The following is a 26,585-nucleotide window of genomic DNA, read 5'->3' as shown; positions in this document are numbered from 1 at the left end:
ACAGATGGAAGATCCGGACTATCCCAATTAAGTATAACTGTAAAAAAAAAAATATTGATGTATTAATTGGATTGGATTTATCATCTAATCCAGGGTCATACTTTGGGATAGTTTATTTGGATAGAGCATCTATCAATGGTCTATAGATGCTCAAACTATCAACCACAACTAAGGACTAAGGTTAGGGTTAGGATTAGAATAAGAGTTACGTTTAGGATGAGGGTAAAGGTTAGAGCTAGGGGTAGTAGAAATGTTAATTTTCTTTTTAACTAGGCAAGTCAGTTAAGAACAAATTCTTATTTCCAATGACGACCAAACCCTCCCCTAACCCGGACGACACTGGGCCAATTGTGCGCCGCCCTATGGGACTCCGAATCACAGCCAGTTGTGATACAGCCTGGAATCGAACCAGGGTCTGCAGTGCATCTACAGATGGACTATCCAAATAAAGGTCTAAACACACAATAAAACATATTAAATTCGTGGTGACATTCATTTAACTAAATATTTACTTAGGCTTTGTATGAAAAGGGTGAACTTTGTTTAATAAAAAAAAGAGTTGTGTCTGTCTGTCACCTACTGGTATAAATGTGTGTTGCAGACTGCGCCATGACATCCCTCAATAATGTGAAGGGAAGGTGACTATATGCAGGCTATGTTTGGATAGATGGAGTAGACCATAGTTTCAACTCTCATTCCATAAAATTGACAATGACTTCAGAAATTGACATTGTCACTCTTAACTGAATACAAAAACCACTCTGCAGAGTTTAAATGTGAGTATAAATGTCATTTCCCTAAGGGACACATAAATAATTGGGGGTATTAATAGATTATTCTTGTCAACATGTAGCCTCTGAAATCCAGGGCCCTTTTGGCAGTTTATAGTGAGGAGGAAACTGCAATTGTATTGGTGGCAGAGTAACATTTGGATTCAGGAAAAAGGGATGTTGTTAAGAATTAAAACAAAAGTCAGGAAATGTTTTGCATTTCAGCATATTTTATTAGAACATTCAAAATATAATATTCATAATAACAACTATGTTTGGTGTCCATCACATCCATAGATTTCCCTTCGAGAAGGGCTTATCAGTATCAGTAGGGCTTATCCACTTATCCGTATCAGTAGGGCTTATCCACTGTGACAAATGGAAACCATCAGGAGATCAAATTCGAGGCTAGTACATGTTTTTGATGCCGTTTGATGATTGTTGTTCACACGATTTGATCATATTTTGTGTCTGTAAATGAACAATTTTCTGTTGGTCTTATGTGAAAAGAGTGAGACATTTTGTTTCATATTATGCAAAACTAAATCAGAGGTTCTCTGACCGCATCATAACGCCAAGGTGTCCTCATCATCAGGAAAAACAAAAGCACAAGTGATGCTTCTCTGAATATTTTGACATGTCTCTTTTTCTATGTTTTTATTTATTTATTTTTTCTTGTAAAGTGTGTTGAGGCGTGTAAAATGCACTGTAAATAAAATGTTATTTGACTTGACACATTACTTAGCGTTCACAAATGTCTGACAAACAGTGGTGTCAGGGTAAAATCAGTCCTGTGACTCCAAGCCCAGTGAAGGAGGTGACATAATATGTGTGGCGTAGGAAATAGTGCTGCCATGTCCAGTTGGCAGATTTATATTGAGGATAGTCTACATGCTGGTAATAAAGGTACTCTGTTGTCTTAGACAAAACAGGCTGTAAAAAATGTGTGAAAATAGAACTGAATGTTTCATGACCAGACATTTATCCCCCCCCAAAATGCTGAAAATGTCATCACTTATCATGAGGTGAATATCCCATTACACATGATAGTAGATACACTTTAGTGATTATCATGGACCATGGTCCCAACTTGATGGTCTCTGATAGGCTCTCTAAAATTCTGTTTCCTAAAAGACATTCAACCTAATACACACACCTACTAATACTAGTTTACAAACTCACAGATATATTACGCATCTTGAAAAAGCCAAAAGTGTAAAGTGCATTTCTCATGTGAGCAGGATGGAACTCTTGTCCCTGTGCTGTAGTGAACCAACACATCATCTACTACCTGAGTTTTCATACAAAATCCAAAGGGTCTGATACAGCTGTGTGGTTTTAAAAAGAGGCCATATTGAGCTACATTCTGTAGCCAAATGTGATGCAATGATATTTTAATATTTCCAATAAATGACATGCTTTGTTGAAGTACATTGATTTGGTGATATCCACTCTTTGGGGGAAAAAAAGCTTATGAAATTGCATTTAATTGTAAAAAGTGTTTATTGATAAAACGAGTCACCGCACTCTTTGAAAAAAGGGTTCCAAAGGGTTCTTCGGCTGTCCCCATAGGATAACCCTTTTGGGTTCCAGTTAGAACTCTTTTGGGTTCCAGGTAGAACCCTCTGTGGAAAGGGTTCTACAAGGAACTCAAAAAGATTCTAACTCAAACCAAAAGGGTTCTACCTAGAACCAAAAAGGTTATTCAAAGGGTTCTCCTATGGGGACAGCCAAAGAACCCTTTTAGGTTCTAGATATCACCTTTTTTTCTAAGAGTGTGCCATCAAAACACAGCTATATCTTTCGTGCCGTTGCTTACCCAAAACCCACTCAGCTAGCTTTAGAGGGACCAGTGAAAACTGCCATTTGGGTTGTTTAATACTGCCATTGATCCAGACCATTAGACAACTACTACTCTAGGTTGTATCGTACTGCCATTGGTCCAGACCATTAGACAACTACTACTCTAGGTTGTATCGTACTGCCATTGGTCCAGACCATTAGACAACTACTATTCTAGGTTGTATCGTACTGCCATTGGTCCAGACCATTAGACAACTACTACTCTAGGTTGTATCGTACTGCCATTGGTCCAGACCATTAGACAACTACTATTCTAGGTTGTATCGTACTGCCATTGGTCCAGACCATTAGACAACTACTACTCTAGGTTGTATCGTACTGCCATTGGTCCAGACCATTAGACAACTACTACTCTAGGTTGTATCGTACTGCCATTGGTCCAGACCATTAGACAACTACTACTCTAGGTTGTATTGTACTGCCATTGGTCCAGACCATTAGACAACTACTACTCTAGGTTGTATTGTACTGCCATTGGTCCAGACCATTAGATAACTACTACTCTAGGTTGTTTCCAGGAACATGTGTGGAGAACAAGACGTAGCCAAACTGGAGTCATATCACTGACCCTATTCAATCACTCATACACACCTTATCCCACTGTGTCATTATACTGTAGTGACCGACAGCAGTGGGCTGTGACAGAGGATGTTGTCCCCCTCCCCCACACGGGTGCCGTGTGTCAGCAGCTCCTCCACTGTGGTCCAGTCATCCAGCAGTTTATGGTTCCTCAGACGACTCTGCTTCCTGTGGCTGAGCTCCAGCACCGTGCTGCAGCCTCCTCCAGGGCCCTCTGCACCCCTTTGCCCCCCTGCACCCCCTGTTCCTGCAGCCCCGTCCTCTGCTGCTCCCTCAGGCCCACCACGGCTCAGCCTCCTCTGCCTTTGCTCCCGGGCCAACGCCAGGTGGCGCCGGCGCTCAGTCCTACTCCAGTAGCGGCCTGCCCAGACATCCCCGCGGGCCTCCTCATCCGTGGTGACCTCACTGCGCTCGTCAGCCAGCCGGGAGGCCCTGGCCTTCAGGAGCTGGTTCCTCACTGCCCGGGGGTTCCCAGAGAGACCCTTCCTGGAGCGGGCAGAGAGCCCGTCCAGCGTGCTGTAGAGGGGGCCACAGGGGCCATCTGCTTGGGGCCAGTCCCCACCAATTTGAGGATGTCCCAGTGTTGCAAACTGACGCCAGTCTGCTAGCTGCTTCCCAGGCCGTTTCCTTGAGGGACTCTTGGAAAGACACTGTTTCTGACTGTTATAGTCCTCACTGGCCATACTGCCTCTGTGGTCTTCCACATATAGTTCTTGCCAGGGGCCTTCCACATGGCTGCTCTGAGGCGTCCTCTTCTCAATGATGTCTGTGTTGAACCCCCTGTTGTATTGTCCTGTGCCAGAGTTCTCAGTGGGCACGGCTAGGTGGTTTGGGTTGCTGGGCAGTTGTCTGTCTACGTGTCTATATATCCCTATGGCATTGTTCCCAGAGGGCAGGCCAGGGTGACTGGCTCGTCTCCTGTCTGATAAGTCATGCACAGTGTGGCTGCGGCTTGGGAGGTCCTCGGAGCAGTGCTGGTTCAGCATCAGCACTCTCCTCTGGCAGGGTTCAGTACGGCAGCTGGAGACAGCAGACCTGGTGCCATGCCTGGTCTGCTGGGGGCTCATTGCTTCATGGATCTGAAAGGAGCTACCACGCATGGGGCACTGGTGGCTCATGAAAGTGTGAGCTCCGTCTGGAGCCCTGCCTGTCTTGGGGTCACAAGTCAAGGTCTCAGGGATGGACTCCAGGTCCCAGCGAGACTTTGATCTCTTCTCCCGCGGGACCACACGGCTCCGGTAGTTGTGGATCCTCCCATCTATAATCTTCTGGAAGTGGCGGAACTCCCCTGTGCTGACGCTGTGGAAGCCAGAGTCACTGACCTCTGAGGAGAGGAGGGACTCAGAGGAGGGAGAGCTGCCCCGGCTGGTGTGTCCTGGTGGGGAGGACATAGGGGCCTCTACCCCCTCCTCTGTCTCTGGGTCAGACAGGTCCCCCTGGTGGAGGCTGCCGTCGGTGCAGCCCAGGCCACTGTCAAGCTCGTGCAGGGGCAGGTAGCCCATAGGCTTGTCCAGCCAGTGGCCCTCATACTCACTCTGAAATAGAGAGGATGGAAGACACAATGAAATCCATTGGTTGTTGTTGCTGTTCATTTTAAGACGTATGTGTATATGACTATCATTGTTTTTTATAGTTAGTTGGATGTCTTAGACAAATTACATATCTTTGAACACATGGTTTATCTTTTTATTTCTTACAGTACCTGGCTCAGGAAGCTGCTAGGCTCATCATTATCAGTATTACAGCAACCAATCAGACAGCGCTCTGGATCCTAAAACAGTATAGGTAGGTGAACATAAGGAGTGGATTAGATAGATATCAGTGGCCACAAGTCTTAGATATCAGGGACCACATGTCTTAGATAGATATCAGGGACCACATGTCTTAGATAGATATCAGGGACCTCAAGTCTTAGATATCAGGGACCACAAGTCTTAGATAGATATCAGGGACCACAAGTCTTAGATATCAGGGACCACAAGTCTTAGATAGATATCAGGGACCACAAGTCTTAGATAGATATCAGGGACCACAAGTCTTAGATATCAGGGACCACAAGTCTTAGATAGATATCAGGGACCACATGTCTTAGATAGATATCAGGGACCACAAGTCTTAGATAGATATCAGGGACCTCAAGTCTTAGATAGATATCAGGGACCTCAAGTCTTAGATAGATATCAGGGACCTCAAGTCTTAGATAGATATCAGGGACCACAAGTCTTAGATATCAGGGAACACAAGTCTTAGATATCAGAGACCCCAAGTATTAGGTAGTTATTAGGACCACAAGTCTTAGATATCAGGGACCACAAGTCTTAGATAGATATCAGGGACCACAAGTCTTAGATATCAGGGACCAGAAGTATTACATATCAGGGACCACTTCTTACATATCAGGGACCACTGGTCATAGATATATATCAGGGACCACAAATCTTATCAGGGACCACAAGTCTTCGATAGATATCAGGGACCACAAGTCTTAAATATCAGTGACCAAAAGTCCTACATATCAGGGACCACAAGTCCTACATATCAAGGACCACAAGTCTTACATATCAGGGACCACAAGTCTTGGATCGATATCAGGGACCACAAGTCTTACATATCAGGGACCACAAGTCTTGGATAGATATCAGGGACCACAAGTCTTACATATCAGGGACCACAAGTCTTGGATAGATATCAGGGACCACAAGTCTTACATATCAGGGACCACAAGTCTTGGATAGATATCAGGGACCACAAGTCCTACATATCAGGGACCACAAGTCTTAGATATCAGGGACCACGTCTTAGATAGATATCAGGGGCCACAAGTTTTAGATATATACCAGGGACCATGTTTTTGATAGATATCAGGGACCACAAGTCTAAGATACTGAAGATAGCAGGGACCACAATTACAATCCTGGTCCCATGTTTAAACATGTATGTACTGTGTATATACAGTGCATTCAGAAAGTATTCAGAAGCCTTTACCTTTTCCACATTTTGTTAAGTTACAGACTTATTAAAAACAAAATCTCATCAAGCTACACATAATACCCCATAATGACAAAGCAAAAACAGGTTTTTAGATTTTTTTTGCAAAAGTATAAAAAAATAAGAAACTGAAATATCACATTTATGTAAGTATTCAGACCCTTTACTCTGTACTTTGTTGAAGCACCTTTGGCAGAGATTACAGGCTCAAGTCTTCTTGGGCATGATGCTACAAGCTATACCTGTATTTGGGGAGTTTCTCATATTCTTCTCTGCAGATCCTCTCAAGCTCTGTTAGGTTGGATGGGGAGAGTCGATTCATAGCTATTTTCAGGTCTCTCCAGAGATGTTCGATCAGGTTCAAGTCCGGGCTCTGGCTGGGCCAGTCAAGGACATTCAGAGACTTAATTCAGAGACACTCCTGCGTTGTCTTGGTTGTGTGCTTAGGGTCATTGTCCTGTTGGAAGGCGAACCTTCACCCCAATCTGAAGTCCTGCACGCTCTGGAGCAGGTTTTCATCAAGAATCTCTCTGTACTTTGCTCGTTCATCTTTCCCTCGATCTTGACTAGTCTCCCAGTCCCTGCCACTAAAAAACATCCCCACAGCATGATGCTGCCAACACCATGCTTCCCCGTAGGGATGGTGCCAAGTTTCTTCCAGAAGTGTTGCTTGGCATTCAGAACAAAGAGTTTAATCTTGGTTTCATCAGACCAGTGCATTTTGTTTCTCATGGTCTGAGTCTTTAGGTGCCTTTTGGCAAACTCCAAGCAGTGGAGCCTTTTATGTGCCTTTTACTGAGGATTGGCTTCCATCTGGCCACTACCATAAAGGCCTGATTGGTGGTGTGCTGCAGAGATGGTTGTCCTTCTGGAAGGTTCTCCCATCTCCACAGAGGATCTCTGGAGCTCTGTCAGAGTGACCATCGGGTTCTTGGTGACCTCCCTGACCAAGGCTCTTCTTCCCCGATTGCTCAATTTAGCCGGGCGGCCAGCTCTAGGAAGTGTCTTGGTGGTTCCAAACTTCTTCCATTTAAGAATGATGGAGGCCACTGTGTTCTGGGGCGCTTCAGTGCTCCATACATTTTTTGGTATCCTTCCCCAGATCTGTACCTCGACACAATCCTGTCTCGGAGTACTACGGACAATTCCTTCGACCTCAAGGCTTGGTTGTTGCTCTGACACGCCCTGTCAACTGTGGGACCTTATATAGACAGGTGTGTGCCTTTCTAAATCATGTCCAATCAGTTGAATTTACCACAGGTGGACTCCAATCAAGTTGTAGAAACATCTATAGGATGATCAATGGAAACAGGATGCACCTGAGCTCAATTTCGAGTCTCATAGCAAAGGGTCTGAATTCTTATGTAAATAAGGTATTTCTGTATTGCAAACACTTCGAAAAATTTGTTTTCGCTTTGTTGTTATGGGGTACTGTATGTAGATTGATGCAGATTTTTTTGGCATTTAATCCATTTTAGAATAAGGCTGTAACGTAACAAAATGTGGAAAAGTCAAGGGGTCTGAATACTTTCCGAATGCGCTGTATGTATTTTTTTTTTACTGACAAATAAAATCAATCAATCATGTACAAAAGCTAGGCTATACTAATATGAAAGCGAAATTACTCACGTCAACATACTCTATCCTGTTAAGGTCCTCCAGATTGTAGGCAACACTGGAGAGGTATCCATTGGCTGCGTACATTTCTGGTGGGATGGGCATGTCATCGTAGTAAGGTCTGGGGAGAATGAGGTCATCACATATGACAACATAGCTTTCACACCATAGGCATTTCAAGCTGTAATTACTATGTTTTACACATTAAATCAGTTCCAGTCAGTGGTTCCATTCAATTCTAATACCACTTCTGTACGATACATCTCACGGCTATACTCTAAATCAGCTATTCTCAACTGGTGTGTAATGACCCAAAGTTTGATCGCAGGAGGTTTGAATGGGTCACTGGTCACTGGTGCATATACAGTATCGGTCAAAAGTTTGGATACACCTACTCATTCAAGGGTTTTTCTTTATTTTTACATTGTAGAATAATAGTGAAGACATCAAAACATGAACCCATACTTTCAATTGATCCATTTTAGGTAATAAGCTTCTAGTGCTAACGTGCAGAAAACCCAGGCTTTTACGAGAGAAGATATCAGAGCAGATATCAGAGCACAAATCAGAATTGGGGCTAGCAACAGTAGATGGGCCAGGGTGTACATGCACATTTCCAGATATAATCAACATTAATACAATCAGGGCACGGCAGAGGACAGGGAGAGATCGGCAGTGTTGATTTATAACATTTGAATGTGCATCAGATGGCAACAAGATCATATTGTACAGCAATTTCATCAGGTAACATGAATAGAAAGCCGGCGAGAGGTGGTTAGAATAGGATGGGAGGCCAAGAGTCTGTGTAACCAATAGAGAGTCAGAGTCCCAAGTGTGGGAACAAACATAGTCTGTCCCACGGTTGGGTTAACAAGCATGTTCATAGTCAACAAAGCACGCAGGAGTCATGAGGCAAATAGCATAAAGCACCAGAAAGAAATATAACGACTTGGTTCTAGCCATTGTTCAGAGTCAATCGCCCCAACAGTGTGTGTATGCTGGAGGCGAGCGAAAGCTCAGGAGAGAGGGTGGAGTGTGGCGGGGGTACCTGTACCAGACAGGCCAGGGCAGAACAGATCGCCAGGTGGAATCCAAGCAGCAGTGAAGCAGGCAATGGGAGTAGGTGTCACCCACTTGGGAGATACTTTTTCGGGAGGCAGATTCCTTGTAGAAAATCCCAGCTAGCTAGCTAACATGGCTAGCAAGTCTCTGTCCACCATCTTTTCCACGTGGAAAAGGAGGTTGTTAGCTAGCTATATTGTTTACGTTTTGGCGAATGGTCCTTTATGACGTCCAAACAAAGTTGTCCTGTGGCTGTTGTATTTTAGAGATTCTGAGGAGGATATCTTCTGATGTGATCAAAGCAACAATATTGTTTCTTATTGAGGTAATTTACAACTGAAGTGTCCTTGCTGCATATCAGTTCAAAATAGATATGAATCCAAAGGGTACTTTATTTGAATTACCTCTGCACAGATGGAGGGGGGGGGGCTCTGGGGGCTTCAAAGGCCTTTGCATTTGGGTGGGCGGGGGGGGGGGGGGCGCTCTTTGCATTTGGGTGGGCGGGGGAGGGGGGGGGCTCTCTTGCCAGTCAGTTTCTTTCCTAGCATCTTGGTAGCTTAGTAGCCTTATTTATTAAGCTTTATATAACAGAATTACCTAGAGATTGCCTTTTAATTTTTGCCTTCAGAAGTAACTTCATACTGAACATTACTCACTCAGTGTTGTGTTGGATGGTATTTCCATGTTCAGCTGTGTTCCTTCTGCAGGTTTTGGTTTGTTAGAAGTTTTTTTTTCTTGATAATCCTTGGTAGTAATAGTCCATTCAGGTAATTTTGTCCAAAATCAAGGTTTTAGGTATAGAATTGTGATGTGAAATGAAGGTTTTGATGTTGAGGTTAGTATCCTATATAAGTCCATGCAAAAAAAAATAAAAGTTGATCTATTTATCCAACTGTAAATTCTATCTTTTTGCAGAAGAACTCAGGAGCCCATGCTCTCTCTCTTCCAGTCATGAAGATTAGGGCCTAATGAATTCATTTCAATGAACTGATTTCCTTATATGAACTGTAACTCAGCAAAATCTTTGAAATTGTTGCATGTTGTGTTTATATATTTTATCAGTATATATATTGTATGTAAAAAATTAAAAATAAATGGGGAAAAAACAGGTAAAAAGTGTATAGAAATTACATTGTCTTACATTGTTTTCACTTTTCTTTCTGGAATTACAGTATTTTCAATATAGAGCTTTTAGCAGCTCTATTTTTGGTTGATTTTGTGTTCTCAAACCAATGAGTTTATTAACATTCTTCATCAAGGATTTGGGCAACATTTTATTATTGACAATGAAAGAGGTGGGAATGTTGTTCCCTTGTCATATAACTGCTACATGTACTATCAATTTAGCATTAAAAATAGTTTTACAGATTGTATTTTACAATTATTTTTGGCTATGTGAATATTGGGTTTAGCTATGTCAATATTGGGTTTAGCTATGTGAATATAGGGTTTAGCTATGTAAATATTGGGTCCAGGAGCAGACTGGCCATCTGGCATATTCGGCAAATGCCAGATTGACTGGTCTATTTTTAGCCTGTCGGGCCTGTCTAACTTGTATTTTTTTCCAGCAAAACGATCATTATCTGGCTAATAATGGGTAGAAAAATTGTCCGGTGTGTGGTCCCAGTCCGCCCCTGATTGGGTCACGACTGCGACAACCTGGTTCAATTTAGAACCAGTTGAGATCCACTGCTCTAAATGACAAAACCCAGAGCCTCATTCGCTGTACTTCACTGATTCAATATAACTGGGTTACTATTAATCTCCCCTTCGTTACACATGCATACACAAGCAGATAAAGAGACAGAGAACCGCTACAGAGGCCCAAACCGAGCAGCACGTACCCAGGAGCGTAGGCACCAAGGCTGGGTCCAGCCCCCTCCACCACCCCTAGGGCCCTCAGAGCCTCCCAGGATGGCCTCTCCATCTGGATACTGCAGTCTGACATTGGGTACTGGGAGTGATGAGCTCTTCTCCCTCTCCCGTGTCGTCCCTCAATCTGCATCGTGATTGGCTGCTCATAGCCGCCCCCCATGAAATGCAACGCCTCTCGGCGCCTGAGCTGGGACAGGTCATGCCCTTTGACCTGGGAGACAGATGAACATACAGGGTCAGATAAAAAGGAATTGAAGTGTTTGAGTTCTTCTTATTAATTTCCATGCTTTGTTTCTGTTTCATGCAGATATATCTTCTCTTATGTCTGTTTAATCTTTTATTAGATGGTTGATGCAATGTACTGTATATGTGTGGCCCAAGTGCAATCCAACAAAATCAGTAGGCTTTTGTTGTGGAAAAGATAGTAAAGTATCAACACTTTCAGGTTTGGAAGCAGTAGACGTAACTGTCAGAATATATTAGTTTATTGTTATGTGAGAAGTCTCATGGCTCCAGAAATGTATGCCAGCTGAGCTCAACACCCCAATGTGACCCTCTAGCCATACATTCTGGCTAGTCTGAAAAGCTTTGTGCTCAACAAAACCCTAGAGATCCAAGTCAGGAAGAGCTTTTTCACCCCACTGCACTCTGATAGTAATGCAAGCAGAGAACCTTGCAGTTACAATTTTTTATAACTAATGCGTCACAACACAAGTCAGAAAATCTGATAAATGATGTCTCATAACCTAAACACATCTGAGAGTCTGTCTGTCTGTCTGTCTGTCTGTCTGTCTGTCTGTCTGTCTGTCTGTCTGTCTGTCTGTCTGTCTGTCTGTCTGTCTGTCTGTCTGTCTGTCTGTCTGTCTGTCTGTCTGTCTGTCTGTCTGTCTGTCTGTCTGTCTGTCTGTCTGTCTGTCTGTCTGTCTGTCTGTCTGTCTGTCGTGTGTATTGTGTGTATTGTGTGTATTGTGTGTAGATTCAGGTCATGATGTCTCTCTGAATCTGTCCTCAGACACAGATTTCCACCCTCACCCCCCAGGTTAAGCAGCCATTACTTACTTCAATTATATTGCAGGCGTACACTCCACATGAACATCCTATTCTGTCAGGCCACCCATGAACACATTCACCCTCTGGTCATGAATGAGCAACCTTCTCTTTATGCACAATATACAATTATTTTGCTGCATTACAATGCACATTATCTGGACCATGGCTGACTGACCAGAGCTTACTGGAGACAGAGAGAGAGAGAGAGAGAGAGAGAGAGAGAGAGTGAGAAAAAGAGAGAGAGAGAGAGAGAGAGAGAGAGAGAGAGAGAGAGAGAGAGAGAGAGAGAGAGAGAGAGAGAGAGAGAGAGAGAGAGCGAGAGAGAGAGAGAGAGAGAGAGAGAGAGAGAGAGAGAGAGAGAGAGAGAGAGAGAGAGAGAGAGAGAGAGAGAGAGAGAGAGAGAGAGAGAGAGAGAGAGAGAGAGAGAGAGAGAGAGAGAGAGAGAGAGAGAGAGAGAGAGAGAGCGTGTTGGTGACTAGTCGACCTGTCTAGAGGCATCGTCTACGTGGCTTCCTCTGAGACCAGAGCAGGTCACCATGACCACCATCACTCTCTTCATAGACATGCTAAAGACCCTCAGTTATGCAAACATACACTCAAATGAACACACATGACATCATAATATAAATCCACACATACACACACTGTCTGCCCCGAGTCTTCAGTGGTGATTACGTAGCCTGCGTATGCTGACTTTGTCAGGCATGCATGGCAGACAAGATGGTAACAGTACAGGCTGCTTTGTCAATAAGCACACAAATCCCAAAACAAAGGCACAGGTTGCACACGCACACACGCACACACACACACACAGAAAATGTCCACTGTACTCACCCCATTGTCAGCCCACTTGCCCTGTCCAGAGTGTTTACAGCCCATGTCTATGTCACTCTGCTGGAGGTCTGGCCGATCCACTTACAGCAGCGGAGGGGGAGAGAAGAGGTGGGAAGTCCAGCTTGAAGGTAAGACGGAGGTAGACAGCCAGCCCAGAGGTTTTGAAGGATGAAGCCAAGGTAGCCAATGCAATCTGTGCCAGAGGGAAGGCAGGCAAAACATGCCCCCCCTCTAAAATGAGGGAGAATGTGATCCTTGTCAGTGCGTGGATGCTGCAGTGCTTGAAAACAGAATGCTGCTGTTACTCGCTTCACTTCTCAGTCAGCCTCTCAGGCTCCACCCACGAACAGACCCTCTCCTCATGCATATTCAGCTTCTGTCACCACCAATGAACCAGTCCCTGAGTGTGAGAGGGAGGGAGGGCCAAGGATTGTATTGGTTCAAGGGATCAGCAGTCAAACATCCATTCAATCTTTCACCAACTGTTAAGTCTTTCCCCCTCAACAACACCAATAGGGTAGATTGGTCTGTCTGTTGTGTGTGTGTGTTGATTCATCTCTCTCTCTCTCTCTCTCTCTCTCTCTCTCTCTCTCTCTCTCTCTCTCTCTCTCTCTCTCTCTCTCTCTCTCTCTCGACCTCTCGACCTCTCGACCTCTCTCTCTCGACCTCTCTCTCTCGACCTCTCTCTCGACCTCTCTCTCTCGACCTCTCTCTCGACCTCTCTCTCTCGACCTCTCTCTCGACCTCTCTCTCTCTCGACCTCTCTCTCGACCTCTCTCGACCTCTCGATCTCTCTCTCTCTCGACCTCTCTCTCTCGACCTCTCTCTCTCGACCTCTCTCGACCTCTGAATGTTTGGCTACGAACTCAACTGACATTTACTCCTGAGGTGCTGACGTGCTGCACTCTCTACAAACAATGTGATAATTATTTGACCCTGCTGGTCATCTATGAACATTTGAACATCTTGAAGAAGGATCTAGTCTTAATGGCCATGTACTCCTAAAGTCTCCCCCTGGCACAGCCAGAGGTTTCTCCTCTCTAGGTTTCTTCCATGTTCCTGCTTTTCTAGGGAGTTTTTTCTAGCCACATTGCTTGTTTCTGTACTTTGCACTTTGTGACATTGTGACTTTGTGACCATGTAAAAAGGGCTTTATAAATATATTTACTAGATTGATGTCAAGGAGTAGTCCCATATCAAAGTGTCATTATGTAGGTTTAAGGTATAAGGGAAGAGTGTCAGCAAACAAACCTCTCACTATCATGTTTATGCATTCAAGTAGCCAACCCTTGACAACGATTTGTGTTTGGAATGCTGGGGAATTGTGTTAATTATTGAACAGAGTTGTCGGGTCTAATAATGTGTACAGGAGGAGGGGGGATAATGTAAGAAACATTAACGATGGTTAAGGAGTTTACATTGTAAACTCCAAGGAGAGAAAGGCATAAACACACAGATCCACACACTCCTTCACTGACTCACACCCCTAGGAGTTCAGTTTGCAGTTGTCACGATCGTCGTAAGAAGCGGACCAAAGCGCAGCGTGGTTTGAATACATTCTTCTATATTTAATGAAGAACACTTAAACAAAAAAACAACAAAACGAATAAGACGAACGTGACCGCTCTAATAAACACTGTGCTAACATGCAACATAACATAGACAATAACCCACAACCCACAATACAGGCTACCTAAATATGGTTCCCAATCAGAGACAACGCAAAACACCTGTCTCTGATTGAGAACCATATCAGGCCAAACACATAGAAATAGACAAACCAGACATACAACATAGAATGCCCACTCAGTTCACACCCTGACCAAACAAAACATAAAACATACAAAGCAAACTATGGTCAGGGCGTGACAGCAGTGGCGGTGCACCGCTACCAAATGCATAGAGAGGGAAGCACTGGTGTGTGTGTGTGTGTGTGTCGGTTTGTCTGTGTGTTTTTTTTTTTTTTTATCAAGTCTGTTACAGTTTTTTACAATTACTTTGGCACTAATTTCAGAACCTTGATGTCATTTTTAAAAACTCTAGACACAAAACTCACAACGGATTATCAAAATGCACGTTTTTCAAAACTCTAACACTTTTTCCAATTGCTTGGATACAATACACATACAGCTAAGGTCATTTGTTCATTGAACTAAAATCACCTGTTCAAAATGACACAACTTAACATCAAAGTATTACCATTTCAAAATGTAATTCACACATTACATCTGAGATGACTGTCTATTCATTTCATTACAATGATCTAACTATCAATTGATACAACTGCTCAAAATGATAAGTAGCTGTTGCGTTACTCTTAATGCATAGTTTTATTATGGAAACTGACAAACAATATTCCATGTTTAGATTATGAAAGTTTCAGGATAACGAGATCCATTGACACCAATTACTGTGGAACATGAACCAATTGGACTACATTATCTATGGATGTAATATTTCATCATCATTCTTTATCACTTTTCCAGACCATGTTTTCAGATTTGACATTACTGTATTCTGTCAGCTTGAATGAGTCTGGACATTCAATCAATCAATCAAGTTTATTTTATATAGCCCTTCGTACATCAGCTAATATCTCGAAGTGCTGTACAAAAAACCCAGCCTAAAACCCCAAACAGCAAGCAATGCAGGTGTAGAAGCACGGTGGCTAGGAAAAACTCCCTAGAAAGGCCAAAACCTAGGAAGAAACCTAGAGAGGAACCAGGCTATGAGGGGTGGCCAGTCCTCTTCTGGCTGTGCCGGGTGGAGATTATAACAGAACATGGCCAAGATGTTCAAAATGTTCATAAATGACAAGCATGGTCAAATAATAATCAGGAATAAATTTCAGTTGGCTTTTCATAGCTGATAATTTAAGAGTTGAAAACAGCAGGTCTGGGACAGGTAGGGGTTCCATAACCGCAGGCAGAACAGTTGAAACTGGGACAGCAGCAAGGCCAGGTGGACTGGGGACAGCAAGGAGTCATCATGCCCGGTAGTCCTGACGTATGGTCCTAGGGATCAGTTCCTCCGAGAGAGAGAAAGAAAGAGAGAAGGAGAGAATTAGAGAGAGCCAAGATGTTCAAAATGTTCATAAATGACAAGTATGGTCAAATAATAATCAGGAATAAATGTCAGTTGGCTTTTCATAGCCGATAATTAAGAGTTGAAAACAGCAGGTCTGGGACAGGTAGGCGTTCCATAACCGCAGGCAGAACAGTTGAAACTGGGACAGCAGCAAGGCCAGGTGGACTGGGGACAGCAAGGAGTCATCATGCCCGGTAGTCCTGACGTATGGTCCTAGGGCTCAGTTCCTCCGAGAGAGAGAAAGAAAGAGAGAAGGAGAGAATTAGAGAGAGCATACTTAAATTCACACAGGACACTGGATAAGACAGGAGAAGTACTCCAGATATAACCAACTGGCCCTAGCCCTCCGACACATAAACTACTGCAGCATAAATACGTGTGTGTGTCGGTGTGTGTATGTGTCGGTGTGTGTGTGTTGGTGTGTGTAGGTGTGTGTGTGTATCGGTATGTGTCGGTGTGTGTATGTGTCGTTGTGTGTCGGTGTGTGTGTGTCGGCGTGTGTGTGTGTCGGTGTGTGTGCGTGTCGGCGTGTGTGTGTGTCGGTGTGTGTGTGTGTCGGTGTGTGTGTGTGTGTGTGTCGGTGTGTGTGTGTCGGTGTGTGTGTGTGTGTCGGTGTGTGTGTGTGTCGGTGTGTGTGTGTGTGTGTGTGTCGGTGTGTGTGTGTGTGTGTGTGTGTGTGTGCGTGTGTGTCTCAGTGATAAAGTCCAGGGTTCCAGTTTTCCTGCATTCTCACATGAACCCAGTGTATTCTGTTTCTAAGATTGTTCTGTTCACTGATACTTTCCTGTTGTAGATGTTTAGTCCATTAGTATGAGGGATGACACAAGTGAAATAGATCAGTTACAGGTAGCCTAGCTATTTCTGAGAACAGAGTGCTTCTGTTCAGACGAGAGGAGCTAGAAGGATAGATAAAGAGGTGAAAAACATCAGTTTGTGAAGGAGAGGGGGGAGAGAGAGGGGGGAGAGAGAGGGAGGAGGGAGGGAGGACGAAGGAGAGAGAGAGGGAGGGAGGGGGGGAAGAGAGGGGGAGAGGGAGAGGGGGGAGGGAGAGGGGGGAGAGAGAGGGAGGAGGGAGGGAGAGAGAGAGGGGGGAGAGAGAGGGAGAAGGGAGGGAGGACGAGGGAGAGAGAGGGGGAGGGGGGGAAGAGAGGGGGAGAGGGAGAGGGGGGAGGGAGAGGGGGAGAGAGGGGGAGGAGGGAGGGAGGGAGAGAGAGAGGGGGAGAGAGAGGGAGGAGGGAGGGAGGACGAGGGAGAGAGAGAGGGAGGGGGGAAGAGAGGGGGAGAGAGAGGGGGGAGAGAGAGGGAGGAGGGAGGGAGGACGAGGGAGAGAGAGAGGGAGGACGAGGGAGAGAGAGAGGGGGGGGAGAGAGGGGGAGAGAGAGAGAGCGCAAGAGAGAGACAGCACACTAGTTCATGTCATCTACAATTATGACCTCCCTCCCTGCTCTTCCTCCCTCCCAGCTCCTCCTCTCTCACAGATCCTCCTCCCTCCCAGCTCCTCCTCTCTCACAGCTCCTCCTCTCTCACAGATATCCTCCTCTCTCACAGATCCTCCTCTCTCACAGATCCTCCTCTCTCACAGATCCTCCTCTCTCACAGATCCTCCTCTCTCACAGATCCTCCTCCCTCACAGATCCTCCTCTCTCACAGATCCTCCTCCCTCACAGATCCTCCTCTCTCACAGCTCCTCCTCCCTCACAGCTCCTCCTCCCTCACAGCTCCTCCTCTCTCACAGATCCTCCTCCCTCCCAGCTCCTCCTCCCTCCCAGCTCCTCCTCTCTCACAGCTCCTCCTCCCTCACAGCTCCTCCTCCCTCACAGCTCCTCCTCCCTCACAGCTCCTCCTCCCTCACAGCTCCTCATCTCTCCCAGCTCCTCATCTCTCCCAGCCTCAGCTATAGTCAGCAGGGTCTGTCCTGCTGTCCCCTCTCACAAAGCTTGACTTTGCTCTGTTTTTCGGTCACTAGGGCTCTCTGCATCCACTACTGTTGTCTGTCTCTATTAATATCTCCAGGTATATTTCATATGTAAATGCTGACGTAGAGGCGTTCTGTGGTAGTTTAAGTGTGTGTGGTATTTCCCCTGTCCAGGTGGTGCAGTCAGTGTTCTAGAATTAGCTACTGTATCCCACCGAGAATATCTCTCTCTCTTTGATTATGATTCATTAAAGTCCCTGTGCACACACCCATTAATACAGTATAGACGCTCACTTTAACAACTGACAGGGTTGGTTTCCTGTTAATGTCAGTGATGGGAGAAACCCAAAACATTTCACATCCTATTACCGGGAGAAAGTCATGCATTGTGATGTAATGTGACATTTCAGTGCCTGGTCTCTTAAAGATGAGATCCACGTAAGGTGAAACAGCACCACTGGTCACCCCAAGCACATTTGCTATTGTTTTTTGTTCTGTTTTTCAAACGTGACAGAGGATCATGTGTGTAGGGTTGCACATTTTGGAGAATATTCAGAGGTGGAAACTTTCCGTGGGAATTAACAGCAATATATGGGAATTAACGGGAATATATGGGAATTAATGGAAATATATGCAAATTAATATTAATGCGATTTAAATGTAGATGTTTTTTGCATTGGATATATTTACCATATCATACAGAGACAGAAATGGAAACCTTTTACCTTATCATAAGTAGACATAATTGCAAATGATTAAATCCTTCCAATAGAAATAAAAAACACAATTTAGTTACGAATTCAACTTTAATTAAATGATTTGACTCTTCACATGGGATGATTTCACTGAACAACAAAAGAAAGGGAATATTGAATGATCCCCCAATGATCCATCGCATCTCCCAAAAACTTTTTCAACATACATCTGTAAAATGATAGTCTAGAAACTAAAGCTTTGGTTGTCTTCCTCTCAAGCTTCCATGTATTCTCCCTGGACCTCCTCAATGTCCACCTCTTGAACATCAGACTCTGAGGCCTCCTCTTCATTGTCACTTTCCAACCTTGTTGAGGATGGCTCGTTGTCAGGCTCTAAAAGCCTCAAATTTGCCCGGATGGCCACCAATTTTTAAACCCTTGTATTGGTCAGCCTGTTGCGTGCTTGTTGTGTGTGTTCCCAAACAAGGACCAGTTGCGCTCTGAGGCGGCTGATGTTGGTGGGATTTGAAGGATGATGGAGGCAACAGGGGAAAGAATCTCAGATCCACAAAGTCCCTTCCACCAGATGGCTGATGAGATATGTTGGCACGACTTCCATATTGCATCTCCATCCCAAAGCCCTTGCTTGGAAGTGTACTTCGCCAGACTGCCAAGAGCCTTGTCCTCATCCAGGCCAAGGGGGCGAGACACGGTAGTGATGACAACATAGGCCTTGTTGATCTCTGCACCAGACAGGATGCTCTTGCCAGCATACTTGGGGTCCAACATGTACAGTTGAAGTCGGAAGTTTATACACCTTAGCCTAATACATTTAAACTCAGTTTTTCACAATTCCTGACATTTAATCCTAGTACAAATTCCCTGTCTTAGGTCAGTTAGGATCACCACTTTATTTTAAGAATGTGAAATATCAGAATAATAGTAGAAAGAATGATTTATTTCAGCTTTTATTTCTTTCATCACATTCCCAGTGGGTCAGAAGTTTACATACACTCAATTAGTATTTAGTAGCATTGCTTTTAAATTGTTTAACTTGGGTCAAACGTTTCGGGTAGGCTTCCACAAGCTTCCCACAATAAGTTGGGTGAATTTTGGCCCATTCCTCCAGACAGAGCTGGTGTAACTGAGTCAGGTTAGTAGGCCTCCTTGCTAGCACATGCTTTTTCAGTTCTGCCCACACATTTTCTATAGGATTGAGGTCAGGACTTTGTGATGGCCACTCCAATACCTTGACTTTGTTGTCCTTAAGCCATCTATCCACAACTTTGGAAGTATACGTGGGGTCATTGTCCATTTGGAAAACCCATTTGTGACCAAGCTTTAACTTCCTGACGGATGTCTTGAGATGTTGCTTCAATATATCCATATAATTTCCTTTCCTCATGATGCCATCTATTTTGTGAGGTGCACCAGTCCCTCCTGCAGCAAAGCACCCCCACAACATGATGCTGCCACCCCCGTGCTTCACGGTTGGGATGGTGTTCTTTGGCTTGCAAGCATCCCCCTTTTTCCTCCAAACATAACGATGGTCATTATGGCCAAACAGTTCTATTTTTGTTTCATCAGAACAGAGGACATTTCTCCAAAAAGTATGATCTTTGTCCCCGGTGTTAGTGTTATTTATTTGAGGTACTCCTCGCTCTTTTGTTTGGGTTTCAACCCTGTGTTTTTGTTACGTGTTTGTTTGGTCTTCGTCACCGTGCCTTTACACGGCATGCCTTAATTTGGGGCTTAATTTTTTTATTTATTACACATTCCTGTGCCTGTCTCCCGAATCATTCATACCAGCGTGACACAAAAACTAACTAGCAGAAATTGTTAACATGTTAGAAATGGTTTAAACACACTGCTGTAGGCTACTATTTACTAGTTAACAAAAAAATTATGTATGTCATAAAACATTCACCCCACCCAGTATTGTAATCAAAACTTACCAGAAAGCATGTAGTCCTTGGCTCCTTGGCTCCTTGGCTCACAAACCAATGGAAAATGAAAAGTGGATCGGCAATGGCTAGAAGGTCGGGACCGACTTCGGCGGAAGTCATGACAGACCCTTTGCAACCCTACATGTGTGTGACAAAATGTTTTGCATGTTTTACAGCAGTGCAGTGTGTTGAGCACAGGAGGTTGGTGGCACCTTAGTTGGGGAGGACAGCTCATGGTAATGACTGGAGCAGAATCAGTGGAATGGTATAAAATCAAACACATGGTTTCCAGGTGTTTGATGCCATTCCATTTGCTCCGTTCCAGCCATTATTGTGAGCCGTTCTCCCCTCAGCATTCTCCACTGGTGTTGAGCTATGCCATTGTGTGCTGGAAAGGAAACTTAGCCAAGGAGGACATTAACAAGACTGCAAGCTAAAACACACATGATCATGGACAATGCTACACACCTACTCCACAGAACTGTAATGCAACACCTACTGTACTCCACAGCACTGTAATGCCACACACTGAGGGGCAGCTCAAGACTGAAGGGCAGCTCAGGACTGAAGGGCAGCTCAGGACTGAAGGGCAGCTCAGGACTGAAGGGCAGCTCAGGATAGGATAATAAATAAACACGTTTTTCTTTCGATTATTTCACCAGCTGCACATCATGTTATCTGGAACGCAACATCATGTTGTTAAAAAATATGCCTAAATTTGGCATGCCCATAAATTGGGCAAATGAAGACACATAGGGCTTATGTAACTTTGAGTGTGTTCGATGAAAATGATAGACTTTTCAATACTTGTGTGCAACGTGGTATGCAACATTTTCGGGCAAGTGGGTTGATGCCTACTGTGCCAAAGCGATTTAGAGTTGTTAAACGGGAGTGATGAGTGTGTTTATACAACGGTAATATTGTCAAAATTCCGCATTTAACAACCATAAGAATTAATCTTAATTCATCTTAATTCACTATCTTTCCTTTGCAGTACTTCAAACTGTCGTGATTACCAGCTGAGATAAACTTTTATGAGTTGATTTTACTCCTGGTGTAACGGCAGCCTTCCTCCTCTTCGTCTGAAGAGGAGGTGTAGCAGGGATCGGACCAAGACGCAGCGTATTCCGTGTTCAACATGTTTTAATAAAGAGACGATAATGTGAACACTATACAAATACAAAATAACAAACGTGGCAAAACCGAAACAGTCCTATCTGGTGCAGAGATCACAAAGACAGAAGACAACCACCCACAACCTAAACCTATAGGGGAGGGTCTGGGTGGGCATCTGTCCGCGGTGGCGGCTCTGGCGGCTCTGGCGTTGGACGTGGACCCCACTCCACCATTGTCTTTGTCCACCTCCTTTGCGTCCTTTGAGTGGCGACCCTCGCCGCCGACCTTGGCCTAGGAACCCTAACAAAGGGCCCCACTGGACTGAGGAGCGCCTCTGGACTGAGGGGCGCCTCATGATTGAGGAAACTCCTCCGGACTGAGGAAACTCCTCCAGACTGAGGGACAGCTCATGACTGAGGGACAGCTCATGACTGAGGGGTAGCTCATGACTGAGGGGTAGCTCATGACTGAGGGGTAGCTCATGACTGAGGGGTAGCTCATGACTGAGGGATCGCTCATGACTGAGGGGTAGCTCATGACTGAGGGGTAGCTCAGGACTGAGAGGTAGCTCAGGACTGAGAGGTAGCTCAGGACTGAGAGGTAGCTCCGGACTGAGAGGTAGCTCCGGACTAAGGACAGCTCTGGCGGCTCCTGACTGGCGGGCGGCTCTGGAGGCTCCTGACTGGCGGGCGGCTCTGGCGGCTCCTGACTGACGGACGGCTCTGGCGGCTCAGGACAGACGGGCGGCTCTAGAGGCTCAGGACAGACGGGTGGCTCAGATGGCGCTGGGCAGACGGGCAGCTCAGACGGCGCTGGGTAGACGGGCAGCTCAGACGGCGCTGGGCAGACGGGCAGCGCAGGCGGCGCTGGGCAGACAGCAGACTCTGGCCTGCTGAGGCGCACAGTAGGCCTGGTGCGTGGTGCTGGAACTGGTGGTACCGGGCTGGAGAAACGCACCTCAGGGCGAGTGCGTGGAGGAGGAACAGGGCTCCGAAGACGCACAGGAAGCCTGGTGCGTGGTGTTGGCACTGGTGGTACTGGGCTGAGGCGAGGAGGTGGCACCGGATATACCGGACCGTGAAGACGTACTGGAGCTCTTGAGCACCGAGCCTGCCCAACCTTACCTGGTTGAATACTCCCCTTAGCCCGGCCAGTGCGGTGAGGTGGAATAACCCGCACTGGGCTGTGCTAGTGAACGGGGGACACCATGCGTAAGGCTGGTGCCATGTACACCGGCCCGAGGAGACGCACTGGAGACCAGATGCGTTGAGCCGGCTTCATGGCACCTGGCTCGATGCCCACTCTAGCCCGGCCGATACGAGGAGCTGGGATGTACCGCACCGGGCTATGCACACGTACAGGAGACACCGTGCGCTCTTCCGCATAACACGGTGTCTGCCCGTACTCTCGCTCTCCACGGTAAGCCCGGGAAGTTGGCGCAGGTCTCCTACCTGACTTCGCCACACTCCCCTTTAGCCCCCACCCAAGACATTTTTGGGGCTGCCTCTCTGGCTTCCAGCCACGCTTCCGTGCTGCCTCCTCATACCACCGCCTCTCGGCTTTAGCTGCCTCCAGCTCTTCACGAGGGCAGCGATATTCTCCAGCTTGAACCCAGGGTCCCTTACCGTCCAGAATTTCCTCCCATGTCCAGGAGTCCTGTGTACTTGGCCGCTGCTGCTGCTGTCCCTTACCACGCTGCTTGGTCCTTTTTTGGTGGGTCAGTGACACCTGGCTCAAATTTTGTCTGGGCAGTGTTTTAACATCATTCTAAAAACTCTGAGCTTTGAGTAAAAAATAAATAAATAAATGATTCCTACTAAGGCCTTTTCTGAGATGCTTAGTGGATATGGGCCCAGGTCTCTATCTTTTATTGCTATTAAGTCTTATTATGTGTTTTTTATACAGGTCTTTGTCATTTATTAATGACGCTGAGTGATAAAACAATTTCCCAATTTGGGATAAATAAAGTACTGCTCTACTCTACTCATCTTGCAACGTGATTAAAAAAAAAGTGCAATGATGTCCAAGTGGAAATAATTGTATTCTTTGTTAGAAGTAACATCTTTGTTATTGTAATATCAAATCAAATCAAACTTTATTTGTCACATGCGCCAAATACAACAAGTGTAGACCTTACCGTGAAATGCTGACTTACAAGCCCTTAACCAACAGCGCAGTTCAAGAAGAGTTAAGAAAATATTTACCAAATAAACTAAAGTCCAAAATAAAAAATTATAAAAAGTAACACAATAACATAACAGTAACGAGGCTATATACAGGGGGTACCGGTACCGAGTCAGTGTGGAGGCTATAACAGGGGGTACCGGTACAGAGTCAGTGTGGAGACTATATACAGGGGGTACCGGTACAGAGTCAATGTGGAGACTATATACAGGGGGTACCGGTACAGAGTCAGTGTGGAGACTATATACAGGGGGTACCGGTACAGAGTCAGTGTGGAGACTATATACAGGGGGTACCGGTACCGAGTCAGTGTGGAGACTATATACAGGGGGTACCGGTACAGAGTCAATGTGGAGACTATATACAGGGGGTACCGGTACAGAGTCAGTGTGGAGACTATATACAGGGGGTACCGGTACAGAGTCAGTGTGGAGACTATATACAGGGGGTACCGGTACCGAGTCAGTGTGGAGACTATATACAGGGGGTACCGGTACCGAGTCAGTGTGGAGGCTATATACAGGGGGTACCGGTACCGAGTCAGTGTGGAGACTATATACAGGGGGTACCGGTACTGAGTCAGTGTGGAGACTATATACAGGGGGTACCGGTACTGAGTCAGTGTGGAGACTATATACAGGGGGTATCGGTACCGAGTCAGTGTGGAGACTATATACAGGGGGTACCGGTACTGAGTCAGTGTGGAGACTATATACAGGGGGTACCGGTACTGAGTCAGTGTGGAGACTATATACAGGGGGTATCGGTACCGAGTCAGTGTGGAGACTATATACAGGGGGTACCGGTACTGAGTCAGTGTGGAGACTATATACAGGGGGTACTGGTACAGAGTCAGTGTGGAGACTATATACAGGGGGTACCGGTACAGAGTCAGTGTGGAGACTATATACAGGGGGTACCGGTACTGAGTCAGTGTGGAGACTATATACAGGGGGTACTGGTACAGAGTCGGTGTAGAGACTATATACAGGGGGTACCGGTACTGAGTCAGTGTGGAGACTATATACAGGGGGTACCGGTACTGAGTCAGTGTGGAGACTATATACAGGGGGTATCGGTACCGAGTCAGTGTGGAGACTATATACAGGGGGTACCGGTACTGAGTCAGTGTGGAGACTATATACAGGGGATACTGGTACAGAGTCAGTGTGGAGACTATATACAGGGGGTACTGGTACCGAGTCAGTGTGCGGGGGTACAGGCTAGTTGAGGTAATTTGTACACGTAGGTAGGGGTGAAGTGACTATGCATAGATAATAAACAGCGAGTAGCAAGTAGTAATAGTAATGTAGTAATGAACAAAACAAATGGAGGAGGTGTCAATGTAATAGTCCGGTGGCCATTTGATGAATTGTTCAGCAGTCTTATGGCTTGGGGATAGAACAGACGTGGAAGTTATATATATACAGTGGGGAGAACAAGTATTTGACACACTGCCGATTTTGCAGGTTTTCCTACTTACAAAGCATGTAGAGGTCTGTAATATTTATCATAGGTACACTTCAACTGTGAGAGACGGAATCTAAAACAAAAATCCAGAAAATCACATTGTATGATTTTTAAGTAATTAATTTGCATTTTATTGCATGACATAAGTATTTGATCACCTACCAACCAGTAAGAATTCCGGCTCTCACAGACCTGTTAGTTTTTCTTTAAGAAGCCCTCCTGTTCTCCACTCATTACCTGTATTAACTGCACCTGTTTGAACTCGTTACCTGTAGAAAAGACACCTGTCCACACACTCAATCAAACAGACTCCAACCTCTCCACAATGGCCAAGACCAGAGAGCTGTGTAAGGACATCAGGGATAAAATTGTAGACCTGCACAAGGCTGGGATGGGCTACAGGACAATAGGCAAGCAGCTTGGTGAGAAGGCAACAACTGTTGGCGCAATTATTAGAAAATGGAAGAAGTTCAAGATGACGGTCAATCACCCTCGGTCTGGGGCTCCATGCAAGATCTCACCTCGTGGGGCATCAATGATCATGAGGAAGGTGAGGGATCAGCCCAGAACTACACGGCAGGACCTGGTCAATGACCAGAAGAGAGCTGGGACCACAGTCTCAAAGAAAACCATTAGTAACACACTACGCTGTCATGGATTAAAATCCTGCAGCGCACGCAATGTCCCCCTGCTCAAGCCAGCGCATGTCCAGGCCCGTCTGAAGTTTGCCAATGACCATCTGGATGATCCAGAGGAGGAATGGGAGAAGGTCATGTGGTCAGATGAGACAAAAATATAGCTTTTTGGTCTAAACTCCACTCGCCGTGTTTGGAGGAAGAAGAAGGATGAGTACAACCCCAAGAACACCATCCCAACCGTGAAGCATGGAGGAGGAAACATCATTCTTTGGGGATGCTTTTCTGCAAAGGGGACAGGACGACTGCACCGTATTGAGGGGAGGATGGATGGGGCCATGTATCGCGAGATCTTGGCCAATTACCTCCTTCCCTCAGTAAGCGCATTGAAGATGGTTCGTGGCTGGGTCTTCCAGCATGACAACGACCCGAAACACACAGCCAGGGCAACTAAGGTGTTTCTCCGTAAGAAGCATCTCAAGGTCCTGGAGTGGCCTAGCCAGTCTCCAGACCTGAACCCAATAGAAAATCTTTGGAGGGAGCTGAAAGTCCGTATTGCCCAGCGACAGCCCCGAAACCTGAAGGATCTGGAGAAGGTCTGTATGGAGGAGTGGGCCAAAATCCCTGCTGCAGTGTGTGCAAACCTGGTCAAGAACTACAGGAAACGTATGATCTCTGTAATTGCAAACAAAGGTTTCTGTACCAAATATTAAGTTCTGCTTTTCTGATGTATCAAATACTTATGTCATGCAATAAAATTCAAAGGAATTGCTTAAAAATCATACAATGTGATTTTCTGGATTTTTGTTTTAGATTCCGTCTCTCACAGTTGAAGTGTACTGTTAGTAAAACGTTTACTGTTGACAGGAGAACAAGAGGAGACAATAGGACGAGGTGGA

General features: G+C 45.5%; 1 protein-coding gene across 1 annotated transcript; it reads right to left on the bottom strand.

Annotated features, from left to right (window-relative positions):
* Positions 1 to 980: 980 nt before the first annotated feature.
* LOC139543005 (E3 ubiquitin-protein ligase PDZRN3-like) lies at positions 981 to 12,946 on the bottom strand. The gene is made up of 5 exons (XM_071349070.1): positions 12,639 to 12,946; positions 10,724 to 10,965; positions 7,830 to 7,938; positions 4,915 to 4,983; positions 981 to 4,747 (listed from the first exon to the last, which is right to left on the bottom strand). The coding sequence occupies exons 1-5, from the start codon at positions 12,681 to 12,683 to the stop codon at positions 3,242 to 3,244; spliced, it is 1,971 nt and encodes a 656-aa protein (XP_071205171.1). The 5' UTR covers positions 12,684 to 12,946; the 3' UTR covers positions 981 to 3,241.
* Between the last annotated feature and the right edge of the window lie 13,639 nt (positions 12,947 to 26,585).

Source organism: Salvelinus alpinus, chromosome 17 (genome assembly GCF_045679555.1).
Source record: "Salvelinus alpinus chromosome 17, SLU_Salpinus.1, whole genome shotgun sequence".
NCBI lineage: Eukaryota > Metazoa > Chordata > Actinopteri > Salmoniformes > Salmonidae > Salvelinus > Salvelinus alpinus.
Note: the sequence above shows the minus strand (reverse complement) of the source record. Positions and strands in the feature narration are given on the sequence as shown.